Source organism: Electrona antarctica (assembly GCF_951216825.1).
Source record: "Electrona antarctica genome assembly, chromosome: 10".
In the NCBI taxonomy this organism is placed as follows: Eukaryota; Metazoa; Chordata; class Actinopteri; order Myctophiformes; family Myctophidae; genus Electrona; species Electrona antarctica.
The window spans coordinates 9464381-9479349 of NC_136791.1; the positions used below are offsets into that span (position 1 = coordinate 9464381).

General features: G+C 41.3%; 2 protein-coding genes across 2 annotated transcripts in view; both read left to right on the forward strand.

Annotated features, from left to right (window-relative positions):
- The first annotated feature begins 404 nt into the window (after positions 1–404).
- cacul1 (CDK2 associated cullin domain 1) lies at positions 405–11755 on the forward strand. The gene is made up of 8 exons (XM_079512810.1): positions 405–1353; positions 2989–3115; positions 3892–3994; positions 4076–4171; positions 4319–4421; positions 5676–5765; positions 7792–7930; positions 9076–11755. The coding sequence occupies exons 1-8, from the start codon at positions 1017–1019 to the stop codon at positions 9113–9115; spliced, it is 1035 nt and encodes a 344-aa protein (XP_079368936.1). The 5' UTR covers positions 405–1016; the 3' UTR covers positions 9116–11755.
- Positions 11756–12105: 350 nt separating this feature from the next.
- Positions 12106–14969, forward strand: part of mypn (myopalladin) — a 37563-nt gene continuing 34699 nt past the window's right edge. Inside the window, exons 1-2 of the mRNA XM_079513236.1 lie at positions 12106–12288; positions 13372–14508. Of these exons, the coding sequence (XP_079369362.1) occupies positions 13373–14508 (1136 nt within the window). The 5' untranslated portion in view covers positions 12106–12288; position 13372. The remainder of the gene's footprint in view (positions 12289–13371; positions 14509–14969) is intronic.

The following is a 14969-nucleotide window of genomic DNA, read 5'->3' on the forward strand; positions in this document are numbered from 1 at the left end:
CTGGCATGGACTATGTAAATGTTCGTAACCTACTGTTCATTGAGTGGTGGGTGCTAGGACATGTTGCCCGACCTGCATTACAAACAGTTCAACTCTACTTACTGAAAAAAAGGAATGTGATCTTCAATTCAATTTAAACCAAAGAACACTTCCCCAACCCAAGCTGTCATTAACTTTGTGTCTTTAACCTGTCATGTAAATACTGGAGAGAAATATAATTGATGTTATCCTGACATTTGGCAGCTACTTTATACGGTCAAGCCGCTTATTTTTATACTCTAACGAGAGACATACTCAGCAAAGAGTAGGTGATAGTTTTTATCTGTAAAAAGTTATACAAAATTATAAGCCTTAGGACTATGTTCAGTAAGTCAACATTGAGGAAATAGCACTTTTTCCTATTTACAAGACAGGTTTTGTTGTCAATGTCACTTTTGATAAACCAGAAAGGTTGACTATTTTCATTTATTGTAGATTATTGAAGCCTGCTGCCTGTAGGAAAAAGAAACCTCAGTTTTGTTCTTTAGTAGACAAATGAGCCAATTTGTGTTTGATCTGTCTACACAAACATTAACATGCCATTTTATTTAAGCCTCATGTTTTGTTTACGGTTCAAGGGAATAATTTTATACATTGCAGTTGTACATTATCTACAGTGGGGTTTATAAGTAAAACAAAAACTCTTTAAAACACTGACCACGCATTCCAGTTATTTCAAATGCAACCATCACGAGTTCGTTTCAAAGGTGCGCCCTCTAGCGTCTAATATAGCCTTTACTTCTCGCGTGTAAAATAAAACTACATTTACCCAGCACCGCCCAGCACCCTCGGTGTTCCGGCGTTGCGACGTGTCGTAAAGTAAACCACAGCAAACAGCACAAGCAAAGCAAGCGAGATGGTAAACCAACTAACCAAGACGTTTGGCACTTTCTCTTATTCTGATTTGTAATCCGTTGTGGGTTATAATATAACAGCCTAGTTTTCAGAACAACAGGAGGAGCACCGAGGTGTGAGGCATGGAGGACATGGAAGAGGACACGTTTGAATTGAACGATGACCACAACCACAACTATTGTCCGTGCAGTGCGAACGTCCACTCGTATCTCAGGAGGCAGCTGTCAGATGTGCCTCAGCCTCTGCCCTACGCCTCTTCCCCGGTGGTGACCGGGGTGCAGCGAGGAGGAGAACCGGGCTGTGATGGAAGAGAGAAGCTTTGTTCCTTCAGCAGCACCGGGGGTGCAAAGTTCATGGACTCCGACGAGAGCAGTGAGAGCAGTGAAGTCAGTGAGACAGACTGTAGTCCTGCTGCTACTGCTGCAGGCAAATTCACTCTCAACTCCACCTCAAAGTTTGGTAAGTTTCTCTCGAGCATGCTTATTTAAGCGATGAGCAATCTGTCGGTTGGCTGTCGAAACTAATTAATCGATTATACGCTCGACTTGTTTACCAGCCTATCACTGCATGCATGTAGCCATGTACTGCTATCGGTGTGTGCATGCACAGGCCGTTGGCTGCATGGAACCAGACAGACATGACGACTTCTGGTGCCAAGTCCTTCCCGTTGCACAACGTTAATCCGTGTACATTTTACACACCCACACCCCAATGTTTAACTAACTACTTATAAGCATTGATTGATTGATTGATTTATCAACAGTATGCAGAATGGGTACATTTCAAACGAAAGCACAACTGAATACTAAAACTGTTACTGTGTGGACGACACACAAAGCATTACACTTGTTTACAATAATGTCCACCTGACCACATCCACTTGATACAATAGTTATCTTGCCAACTGTGCTCCAACGGTGATAATTGTGATAAACTAAATATGATGATAAATCCATGGTGTAATTTGGCCTAGCCTACTAATTAATTGGATTAAGAACTATAATTGAGCTAATTGTTAGCATTGGTAGTAAACATTCTAGAAGGTTTATTGCACTCTGCATATCTCTATTGCAGAATGTTTTTTTGTTTTGTTTTTTTAAACTGGTTTGACTCGGGCACATGCGCAATCATTCAAAACCTCATCAAAACAAATTGGCTACACCCTTCTAGCTCTATATGGCTACACCCATGGCTACACCTGGACTGGTGTGGCTGTGGCTGACTGACAGGCTTGACCCTCCACCACGTGTGTTTGACTTATGCCTTTTATTATGATGATCCATCATCTTAATCATATAGCATAGCCTTCATGATATTATATTAGTCAATCTTATGTCTTTGAAGAATAAGAATTGTTAGGCACGTTTCATGAATTTACAAGCACCCGTCCCACTCACTGACGATGGGAGAAATCATTAATTATCATCTTGCATACGCAAATCTGCAATCAGGTGAAGTTTTAACTCGCACTTGACTTTGGTGCGAGTCTGCAGAGAGGTTCACATAAGAGATAGAAATCGAGTAACTATTACTTTAGCCTTCTTTAGCTATTAAAAACGTAATGGTTGATTAGTTATCATGATTTTGGCTATATAGAAGTGTATATTTGTACATCTCTGATGAATTGAACAAGGTGGACCCTCTTGTAAACCAGTGTAATGCTTGGGTCATCCACTCACAGTTGACAGTTTTTGTATTGAGTTGTGCTTGAAATATACTGTAATTCTGCAAACTGTTAAATACTTCAATCAATGAATAAATAAATAGGCATAGGCCTACTACACAGTGTGTTGTGACAAGCATACTAAAGCCTAGGTTGATGTTTCTGGGTTTTATGCTCAAAACGCTTGTCCACCCCTCAAAAATAGATAAAGCTGACCTAGCTATTTTGCACCCCTAAAGTATAAAACATGGCTTAAGTGGTTAAGCATTCATTGGTTAACATGAACCCCTGGGTGAACCTTTGGCGAAAACAGCAGATCTACAAGCTCACAACACTTCGCAAAGCAACATTTTGTGAGTTTGTAGATTGGCTATGTAAATGCCTATGTAAAAGGGTTATAATCAGAAACATTCTTCTCTTTCTTCTTTCAGTTTTGAATGCCATGGCCGTGGAGGACTACCAAAACAATCACTGGCCAAACCTGGAGAAAGCAATTGATCTTCTCCTTGTCCAGAATCCCACAAATCACATCTCCATTTCTTATGCACAGATATACAGGTATGGCAATATATATATTTGTCTTTTCTTTAAGTTTGAAGGTTATCCACAGAGTATTTTAGGATCATGTAGATTGGAAATGATGACTGAACATTTTAAAACATTACACCAGTGTTGTATTTTCTAAACTGGACCCTCGTCTGGTTCTGACAGACTGGTAGTGTGTGCAGGCTGGGTGGTGTGTGATAATCCGGTTGAATTATTCCTTTGGTACGGCGACTGCAGCGGCGGGCCCGGGAGAACAATAACGAGACAGTATCACGCTAAAGGTTCACAAAGTTTATTACACAAATAGGAACATATATAGTGCTGGATCATAATGACGTCACGTGACAATAAGATATGAGACAAAGTACTGTGACCTTGCTGCCGCTGAGATGTCTCTCGTAGCCTATCTATAAAGTATGCTACAGTACAGGCAGTACACAATACATTTCAAGTACACTGTATCTCAGGTTAAAGTACACAGACTTTAACCTGAGATACATGGGCAACTCATAATATAACAACCAGCAATACAGAAAAAAGACCAACAGGATGACACACAAAAAAGGCACTTTGGGGCTACTAGTTGAAAATAAATTCAAATGTGCTCTGGCCACTGGATGATGGAACGGTATGTGATAAAAGCTACACGATTGCAGATTAATCTGTTGAGGGACTATTTAATTGAATCCCCTCTGTATCCACTAGTTGTAACCTCCAACATTGCAAATCAAAATGCATCATTGTCTACGGGGTGTATTTGATATGATTTATTTTCTCCCCCCTTCTAGTTACGTCTACAAATGTGTCTGTCAGCAGCACTCTGAATTGCTCTACAGAGATCTGACATCAAAAATAACGTCACACCTACAACAAGTTTCCTCCCATTTAGAAGTAAGAAAGATCTAGCTATAGCCCAAGTTTATTTTCTTGTACGAAACGATGTGATAACATGTTCTCTATTTCATTCTAAAGACCAGTCTACCAGAGAACTTCATTGAAAACTTCAACCAAGCACTGAGCCAGTACATAGCTTCACTGCAGTGTATAGTTCCTGTATTCATGTACATGGTATGTATGCATTTATTTTAAAAATGATTAACCCTATTTACCACATAGAGCTTTTTTAGCTGATATATATACTCTTATCAACAGCACTATTATCCTAGCACAAGAGCATAAAATGATATCAATATTTTACACATTTGCTGTTTTCAGAACAAGTTCTACATCGAGACAAAGCTAAACAGAGACTTAAAAGAAGATTTGATGAAGTTGTTTGCTGACCACATTGCCGAAAAACACGTGAACACACTGATGCGTGAGTACAGTGCTTCACTTCCATAACCTGATTGCATGTCTGACTTCTTTACATTTTGCCTCTGGGTCATCTTGGTGGCTTAAAGCTACTATAAGCAATAATATTTTAAATTTTTTGGTATTCAGACAGCCAGCAATGGGTAGAACGCTCCCCCCAAAAAATTTGTCTCTGTGACACATCTAGGGGCCGCAATCTGCATTCAAAGATTTTCCTAGAAGCTTTGTCATTATTGGTCGATTTGCCTGTCTGCTTCCTGATTGGTTAATCATTGCGACCGGGTTTTTTCCGACCAATGACAAAGCTTCTAGGAACATCTTTGAATGCAGATAAGCCTATCTCACAGAATTTCCCCGCCCCCCTAAATACGCCCCCTTTCGGGGTTAGTGGTGATAGCGTGACGTCACTCCATAGACGCTACATGTTAACAGAGGTTATTTAAGAAGTCTACAACTTTTGTTTTCTCAAGGTAAGGTTTGTTCTATCTGCTCGACCTGATTTACCATCTTGTTTGCTTCATAATAATATTGGTCTGTCACATTTTTACATTAGAAAATGTACTTAGATTCTCCAGAGAAAAAAACGTGTAAATGCCCATGTTAAAGTCACCACTATTTACCGGAAGTGGGCGTGAAAAACGGGCTGTGAGATAGGCCTATTGCGGCCCCCTAGATGTGTCACAGAAACTACATTCTTTTTGGGAGCGTTCTACCCATTGCTGGCTGTCTGAATACCTAAGAAATAAAAAGGTCATTCAAATTTTGACATATTATTGCTTATAGCAGCTTTAAGCAGTCATTGTGGGTTGGTTTAAATTCGTAATTGTTTCTCTTCCCTCGTTTCACTTTACTGGCCATTCTGTTAGTTGTAAAATTACAATATGTAACTGGAAAGTTACTTAAACTTTTGCTTAAACTTTGCATTCTTGGTGTGGATTTGATCAGTTTCTTTGTGCTCTTGTCTATCATGTTGCTTAGGGGTTTTGACGCGGGAGGGTTCTTCCTTAACCCATTCTGGGCGGGAACCCCTTTTGGTGTTTGCATTATGTTATGATTTAGCTATTGAAAAATAGCAGATCTACAAGCTCATGAGCTTGTAGGTCTGCTATTTTTGAAAATCGAAGAACGACTGACATAGAAACATAGCTTTTTCAGAAAACTGTCAGGATGTAGAAGACATTTTTAGAATCTCATCTCAGGTCAAAATGGGTTAAAGAAAGCTATTGCCTATAACATAGTTATTGTGTGTCATCCCTAGCTCTTCTCATCAAAGCACATTCCATGCCCTTTCAAGTGCAACCGTCAACGATGGCTAACGTGGTTAAAGGACTGTATAGTCTTCGGCCAGGTAAGGCCCCCTTCTGAGTTCTGACCTCACCTGCTGAAATTACCGCAACCTTTCCTTGAACTGCTGAAGCCTGACTCACAGGTAGTTGTGCACACCAGTGTTGTGCCCTGAAAATGGCAGATTTACAAGCTCAAAGTGAGCTCGTAAACCTAACGTATTCCGTGCACAACACGGCACACAACCAAGTATAAGTCATGGTTAAAGGGACATTTCACCGCTGGAAGAAATTGCAGTCACTCAATGTTAATAGTATTTGTAGTACTGTAGTGTAGATACAAGTAAGACGCGCAAACGCGGGAAGCGAACGCAGCTCGTAAATTGCAATAACAACAATTAGAATAAATTACGTACTTTTTAAGGTTTTTTTTAAGTTAAGTTTTTTTTAAATGAAATGTTTTTTCAAGTTTTCTTTTAGTGTGTGTATGTGTGCGTGCGTGCGTGTTTCTTTTTTAGGTTTTTTTTTTAAGTTTTTTGTTTAAGTTTTTTTTTAAGTTAAGTTTTTTTTTAAGTTAAGTTTTTTTTTAAGTTAAGTTTTTTGTGTGTGCGTTTTTCCTTTTTAAGTTTTTTTTTTAAGTTTTTTTTTTAAGTTAAGTTTTTTTTTAAGTTAAGTTTTTTGTGTGCGTTTTTCCTTTTTAAGTTTTTTTTTTAAGTTAAGTTTTTTTTTTAAGTTAAGTTTTTTTTTAAGTTAAGTTTTTTGTGTGTGCGTTTTTCCTTTTTAAGTTTTTTTTTTAAGTTAAGTTTTTTTTTAAGTTAAGTTTTTTGTGTGTGTGTGTGCGTGCGTGCGTGCGTGTGTGTGTGTGTGTGTGCGTGCGTGCATGTGTGTGTGTGTGTGTTTTTGTGTGTGATACAGCTGCGCCCTCTGGTGATGGGCGGGTGGTGTTACAGCGTGACACACAGACAGACACACACACAGACACACACACAGACGTGATCTGCTGGGTCTCATAGTAAATGCTCACTGCGTTCGCAAACAGTAGCACAATTTGAAATTTGCACCCTATGGCCAGAAAAAGAATGAAGTCTGTGCGTTTGATTAGGGTTTGACTGTATTGCTGAATTCCTACAATGCCCATAATGTTTTAGTGCACCCCTCCTTGTGGAGAGGGGGGAGGTCATAGATATTAAAAAAATACAGATGCATTAGTTCTGACACGTGTTTGACTCCGACAGTCATTAGACCGACAACCTACCTCAGTACCCCTAAACGCAAGCACGGGAGCAGTGCATGTTCGAGCGGTAGTCCGACCGTTGTTCCCGCATGTCGGACTAATGCTCCGTCGGAATTACGTTTTGATCCCGCCTCTGATTGGCCTACCGCTCTTCCGTTTTACTTCCGCTATATGCTTCCCAAGGAATCTCGGGAAAGCTTGCCAATGCAATCACGCATCGCCATCGCCTCCCGTTGCCTTCCGTTGAGATACAGACGGCCCAGAGCCGTCTACCTTTATGTCTATGGGGAGGTTGCATGGAGGTGTGACTTTGTAGTCCAGGAAGGAAGTGAGACCACATTTTCATGGCAAGCTTTTGGTCATGAACATGGCGCCATGACTAAAATATCTAAATACCATATTTAATTTAATACACACATCAAAACCTAAATGTGATTGCTAAATCCTTATACAACTTTACAAACTCTTGTACACCAGTGTGGTTCAAATCTCTCAGTTACACACTGCACATGCATAAACTACCGCTAATTTATTTTTAACCACTTAAACCATAGCATCGCTATTCTGGAAGGAACGATTGCCCAAAATAGCCGATCTACAAGCTCGCAAGGTGCCGCAACGCATTGTCAGCTTGTAGATCGGATAATTTTGGTGAAGATATTTAGTGTAGCCCATTAAAATATGTTCAACTAAGTATTTGGTTGCCCATGGGAATATGGTCAACTAAGTATTTGGTTGCCCATGGGAATATGGTCAACTAAGTATTTGGTTGCCCATGGGAATATGGTCAACTAAGTATTTGGTTGAAGTGGTTAAGGAAAACTTATTGTCCTTTTTTTTTCTCCTTTTTTTTTAAGAATGGGCCCAGTTGGCTCCCAGTCTCTTTTCTGGATTTATTCCACAAATCAACCCTCCTGCTGTGGAGTCTCAACTGTTGGATTACGCTGCTCATGACCAGAAATTACAGATGGAGCTCTCCATGAATGGCTTCCCCAGGTGAGTGGCAGGATGCTCACTCACAGCTATTAACCCATTTACGCTTGACGTCGAAATAAATAAGTCTTCTGAAAGAATATATATTCAAAGATTGGTTCCGCATTTTCACGATTTTTCAAAAATAGCAGACCTACAAGCTCATAGCGCGCCACTCGGTGGCGCGCTATGAGCTTGTAGATCTGCTATGTTTCAATAGCTAAAGTATAACATAATGCTTAGTTAAAACACCAAAAGGGGTTCCCGCCCAGAATGTTGAATACTACTAATAATACTAAGTTGAATAGTTGATTGATGAATATGGCATCATAAAATGATGGCTCGTGATGAACAAAGAACATATCTCTGCTGTTGGGAAGAAACCACCTAACTCCAAAATGTTCATTTTTCAGGAAATGAATAATATAAAATCTTCAGTAAATGAAGAAAACCTTATATTTTAAAAACGAAGCAATACAGCCTCATCAAAGTTGATGTTGTGAGTTTATATTTTGTCAATTACTTGCATGAGAGGTGGTTGGAGTTGCTTTAGTAGACAGTTTGAGGGTCCAATGGAGTTGAGAGGTTTTGTCCAAAGCGTTTTTTACTACTTTCCATTGGTTCAATATTTTTTAAACGGCACACAGACGTAAAGGGTGTTCAATAGCACTGATTTATACAAAAAAAATAAAAAACCTAAAAAGTTACGAGGTTTCCTCCCAACAGCAACGATATTCACTTCAGGCCTCAAAGGTGTCTACTGACAGTAGTCAAGCAAGCTGACTTGTTTACCTAGCGGACAAAAAGTAAATATTACATATACATTTGCATACATAAAAGGACTAATAATAAATAAAGAAGAATAAACTGTAGATATCTGACAGCTCTATCCCCCGCCGATCTCACAGAAATGCATAAATATGTACGGAATTGCAATTCCGTACATACACGACGAGAAAACCCAGAATTCGTACATATGACACTACTACGGTTTAGACGCTGTTGAGTTCGGGTTTGGCATTATTTACTATTCTATATCAGGTTACAACTCGGACGGGGCTGAGTCGGCTCGACTGAACTTCGCAACTCACGGGCCGCACAGTGTGACTTTGATGCAGTTTTTTTTCCCAAGTCACTGATGGTCTTTTGTTTTCTTCCTTTTTTCCCAGAGGGGACCAGTCTCGTAAGAGGTCCAGTGAGGACTCCTGATGGTGAAGTTGAAGTTGCAACATTGCCACAAAATATATGCCACAAAACGTAACACTGTGCCTCTGATATCTTTTATCAGAAACTGGCTCATTGTACTAGGTACACTATTGTTTCCATCTGTCTGAACTCAAACTCACAAAACACTGTGAAAAGTGAGCATTATATGATTTTTTTTTGCATTGCTGAGTAGAAATATGATATTTTTGCTCATCCATGTTCTGAAAAGCACAGTGAGTTCAGTATGGTGCTGTCCTCATTAACACTGCTGATGCTGCTGGACGCGTTCAGGTGTTTATTAATGTTTCCCTCCTTTTTGAAGAGTGCCTTCCAGGTATCGGTTCTGACCAGATATCATATTAGAGCTTTCATTCCTATCAGTCAGTTGGGACTTTCCACTTGTGTAGATTTGGCCAATTAAGACTCCACTTGCTGCTAGTGAGATCAATCCTACATTAAGTTTAGGTTCTTCACCTTCACATGTTTACACGTGTGAGCAATTGTTTCCATTTGGCACAAATGGCATCAAGTATTGTCTCTTTTAATAAAGGCTCATGGAAAAGGCGTAATACTCAAACGTACTGTAGCACATTTGTCAATCATGGAGGATTTCTTACTCTGACGACTCTCGTTTTATGACAAAATACTGTGAGAAACGGACACTTAACTCACTTTTAAGTGTTGTCCAAATGGTACAAGGGTAAAGTTCCTGCCCACCTCTGTGGAGACATGGGGTTTGCTGGGCATTTCGGCAAACACAATTGGCCGTGGTGGAGAGCGGGAAGCCGGCTGTGGCTGCACTAGATACTCCTACAGGTTGATCATGCGACATGTTCAGTAGGGAGCGTAACTGAGGTGGATATTGTGTTCCACAGCATGTTCTACATCCTCCATGAGAACTGTCGAGTAAAAAGAAGCCCCTGGTGGCATCACGTGTATCTGAGGAGATGTGGTTAATGTCTACAATCTTCAAGGATCCCCATAATTGCGAGAGTATACACATGTTCCATTTGTACTAGTTACAGACCTGTAAGGGGCCATTTGGAACCTCAACGAACCCAAAGGTTCCACGGACCCCACTTGGAGAACCACTGGCCTACACCATCCCCAGACTAGTCTCGCATTGCCACACTGTTGCCTCTCGCAATTTTCAAATGCTTCCGTCATACAGTCTGGAGCCCGGAAGCTCTGATCATGAGTAAAATATAAATGCTTCCGTCATACAGTCTGGAGCCCGGAAGCTCTGATCATGAGTAAAATATAAATGCTTCCGTCATACAGTCTGGAGCCCGGAAGCTCTGATCATGAGTCAAATATAAATGCTTCCTTCATACAGTCTGGAGCCCGGAAGCTCTGATCATGAGTAAAATATAAAGGCTTCCGTCATACAGTCTGGAGCACGGAAGCGCTGATCATGAGTAAATATAAGTGCTTCCATCATACACTCTGGAATCGAAATCATCTAAGCATATATAGCTTGCTGCTTAGCAGAAATGGAAATAAAAAAACTAAAGATATTTTAAAATGTATTTCCGTGAAGCGAAATGGCAGCGTTCTTGCTCGGATTTCGGGAGGTGTAGTTCCAGACTATATAGCATTCGGTTATTGTGGAATAATAGCTACGCGAGACTATCCTCAGACCAAACGGTAGGGGATGGCAGTGACATGGACTATAAAAAAATCAAAAACCCAAAAATATCACTCGCCCACTTCAGCTTCAATTCTCATTTTCTATAACATGTAGCCTACTGTAGTGACTGGTAAACCAGATTGTATTTTCCAGGCATGCCAAAGAATCTTCACAGTGCTTATTTTCTTTCTTTTAAAAAAAATATATAATGCATTGAGAATCAAACTCATGGTGTTATGTTGCTGCTGTAGTTATTAATGTACCAAGACATTGAGCCAGTTAATTTCTTAATTTTTTGATTGCTCCATGTGTCCACAACACCTCAATTAGTATTTGCAAATACTTGTTACTGGTTTGATTAACAACTTATCTTTTCCTACACTGTTGTTCTTCATATGGCAAAAATCATCTTTCAGAAGATTTGATATTTATGAAATACTTTTTGTTTTCTTTCTAAAATGTTTGCCATGCCCAAAATAGGGACTCCATCTTTAATGTGAATATTATTTCACATTTGACAGGCAATTTAAAATTTGATGAATTTGAGAATTTGATTTCTCTGGAGAAATGATTGTTAAATATTAGGGTAAGAGTTGACCCTAACCGTAAAAACAAAAAAAAGAGAATTTCAGAGAAAATTTGCAACCTGGTATGTTGAGAATAAGTAGCTCCACACATGCTTTCCATAAAAAAATTTAAACAAAACCCAAAATGTATTTTTCAAAATTGACCCAAGTTGTGCTTGCTGATGAAATTATCCTGGAAATGTGCTCTTTAATATGATGTAAATAGGTCATTTGCATGGTCATCAGTATACACCACTTAACTCTCAGAACCATTCTTTTTGTTACATGTTTAACTTGAATTGGTGGGTATGATGCAGGTCTTCACACTGTTTTAAGTGTAATTAGATGCTCAGGCTTGACTGTCTTTTTTTTCTTTTTTGGTGCAGATGGTTCCTTCATGGTGTGTACTGACTCATGCTTTCAAATAAACTAATTTCATTAATTCTATATTATGGACAGTCTTTATTTTATTCTATTCATGCTTTACAAAGCTCTGCCTTTAGAAATTAAAATAATAATTAGAAAGCAGATTGATGTAGAACATCCTGATAGACTAATGTTGGTAATCTGCTGTGTTAACAGTAGTTCCACCAGCACCCAGGGCTCTGGGTGGTGGTCTTTGACAGCCTACTGTAGGTGTTGTGTTGGACGAGGAATCCCTTTACACTTTACAGTACACCCCCACTTGGCCAATAGGCTGGGATCCCACCCTGACACATGGGCCAGGCCAACCCCCCCAAAATAACCGTGAGGCTACTGCGCTGACAAATGCTGCTACTTTTACTGGCCGGCAGGTTACCCTAGCTACTCCCCTCCACATTTCCTGTAAACCCAAAGGTTAGCACTGTGAGCACTACTGTAGGAAGGCTGCATGTGTACAGATTTCACAAGGTGTCCACCACCGGAAGACCGGAATCTCCCTCTCCCTCTTTTGGGCTCCAAGGATTTACCAGACGGGTCCAGCCGGGTTTATTTTGAAGGTAAAACACCTTGCCCCTGTTTTCTTGTTGGTAGTCCGTGATGGCTGCCATTTGGCTTGACCTACATGTCTGTCTACCCACAGATGCCTTTCTATTGACCCATCAGGCAAGCATGGACTTCCATTTGTCTTTGAAATGCCTTGCTCTGCACTTAACTGAATTAACTCAACCTGACATTGTGTAGTGCTGTGTTTAAACAGGGACCTGTTCATCTGTGTGGACTGACATAGTTTATTCTCGGTAAGCAATGTCCTATTAATAAACCTTTTACTTATTTTGTTTGTGTTCTTAGATTAACTGTTATGATTGCTCAAACTGTTATTACTCAGGGCTAGAATATGGAGGGAGGGGGTGGAGATTCTTTTTTTTTTTCTCAGGTTTTTCTACATGTAAACTGAGCCCTTGCTATTTTTAGATATGACTTGGTGGGCTTGGGGGCTGTTTGCACAGGATTAATGTGCACAACAGCTGCAGCTACAGGTCTGTTGGAAGGGCATCGACGTAGCCTCTCTTAATTGCACTGATTTGAGTGTCAGTGGCATATGTGTACCATATCTCATGTCTGTAGTCAAAAACTACACCAGGCCAGTGTCAAAAAGTTGTGTAAAGACTGAAGTGTCTGAGATGGAAAGTGAAGAGCATACACTGGCCTGAATCTGATGACAGTGCAGGAAACTGATATCCTGTTGAGGCCACAAGGCAGTTTAAATGTTGTTTGAATGTAGTCAGGGACAAATTTTGTTTGTCTTTATATAATGCTATACGTTTTATATACCTAGGGTCAATAATAGCAATGTTAAACACTTGATTATTTGAACTTAAACCCTTAAATATTGGGTATCTGTTGAACTTGTGGAGTGGACATAGACTTAACTGTAGCAATGTGCATTACTGAGTAAACTTACTGTTAAGTATAGAGTATGGGTTGTTTCTAATCTGCAAAAGATATAAGCGGAAGGGTAGACATTTATTAAACCAATCATGTATTGTTTAATGTACTGAAAGCCCAGAGGTGCACATTATATTTAGTGTTTCCCATATCTATAAGTGTTTGAATGAACCTTTGTTATTCTTGGCTCACAGCATGCAAGACAACATCGACCAGTCGCCGTCGTTGTCTCAGCTCCTGAGAGAGAGCTACCTGGCCGAGGCCAGAGCTCAGCAGCGTCACAGTGAAATGAGCCGATCGGACTCGTCTTCCTCGCGCCGCCTGGTCTACGGACCTCTCAAAGGCAAGAGTGATGATCATGTGGGCCGCGAAGACCCCCAGTTCTCAGACCTGTCTGCCTTCCTTAGTCAAGAGGAGCTGGACAAGAGTGTTAACCTCGCCTGCCAGGCCATCGGACATGATCCCCGCGAGGACAGGTCGGAGGTCACGGCCCACGTCGTACCCTCCCCGTCCGACAACCCCTCGGACACCTCTCCTGTTGCTCCCTCCGCACGCCTCTCCGCTCCTTCATCTTCCTTCTCCCCCGTTCCCCCTGCTGACTCCTCTGCCCCCATGTCTTCTAACCCTTTGGCCACGTCCTCCCAGCCACCCCCTGAAATTAAAGAACTACCGCAGGCGCACACCACGTTCTCTGCAGAGCGAAAGATGCACCACAAAGGCTCCACGCAGCAGCACGACGGCCCCGTGAGGAGCCACAGTGCCTCCGTCGATGGCTTCAACGACTTTAGCAGGTCATCGAGGAGTGCCCCGTACGGCGCGGAGAACCAGTCCAAGAAGGAGTTCCTCAACAAGGCCGCAGACTTCATAGAGGAGCTCTCCTCTCTCTTCAAGGCCAACAGCTCCAAAAGGGGGAGGCAGAGATCGTGCAAACCCCACCGGAGTAGGGCCCAAAACAAGAGTGACGGGGCTGCATATGTCCTCGGCCCTGACGACAGGGAGCGGCCGGTCGTGCCCCTGGAGCTGGAGGTGGACAGGCCCGTCCCGGCTGTCGTTCGCAGCCAGCCAGAGCTCCAGACAGACATGGGGACCGGGAGCATGGAGTTCCCTTCGCAGGGCTGCAGGCTTCCCGAGGAGGAGGAGGAGCCGTGCAACTCTGCTTCCCCAGAAGAGATGGAGGCCGAAAGCACAGCGCTGACACAGACGCCGTACTCAACGGATCCTGTCTGTGAGCCCCCCCTCTTCAGCCAGAAACTGAAAAGCAGGGAGGTTCTGGAGGGCAGTAAGGTCCAATTAGACTGCATTGTAACAGGACTCCCTGCGCCTGAAGTACGGTAAGGTGAACCCAAATAATATGCATGAAAAACTTTGAAGCACTAATTGATCCATTTCATTCAGGGATAATGTTTTGTTTGATTTCCAAAGATACCATTTCACCTGTGAATCCCCGTCGTTTTTTGAGGGGCCCCTCCTATATTCAGCAATAGTGTAGATTTTCGTCTTACACAAACATTAAATTCCCCTGGCCTTGACAATGAATGGAGAATTTACATCATAATTATGTGGACGAGCAAATCGGCTATTTTTGTCCTACACAAAGAAATCGGCTATTTTTGTCCTACAAAAAGATTAAATTCCCATTGACAATGAATGGATGATGTACGATGATGAGAGCGCCCCTCACTTCACACAGGTGTGATTTTTAAATTACTCTGATTACTGATCTTACTTAGCTTCTTGTTTAGCTGGAGATATGAGGAGAGGAGGGTGAGCTACAGTATTAGAGTATTTAGTT

What these genes read in the sequence shown, in the direction of transcription:
- cacul1 (XM_079512810.1), top strand. Translation starts at nt 1,017, where the DNA reads ATGGAGGACATGGAAGAGGACACGTTTGAATTGAACGATGACCACAAC. An exon ending in CAACTCCACCTCAAAGTTTG is followed by an intron (nt 1,354 to 2,988) that starts GTAAGTTTCTCT and finishes TTCTTCTTTCAG; the next exon opens with TTTTGAATGCCATGGCCGTG. An exon ending in ACTGTATAGTCTTCGGCCAG is followed by an intron (nt 5,766 to 7,791) that starts GTAAGGCCCCCT and finishes TTTTTTTTTAAG; the next exon opens with AATGGGCCCAGTTGGCTCCC.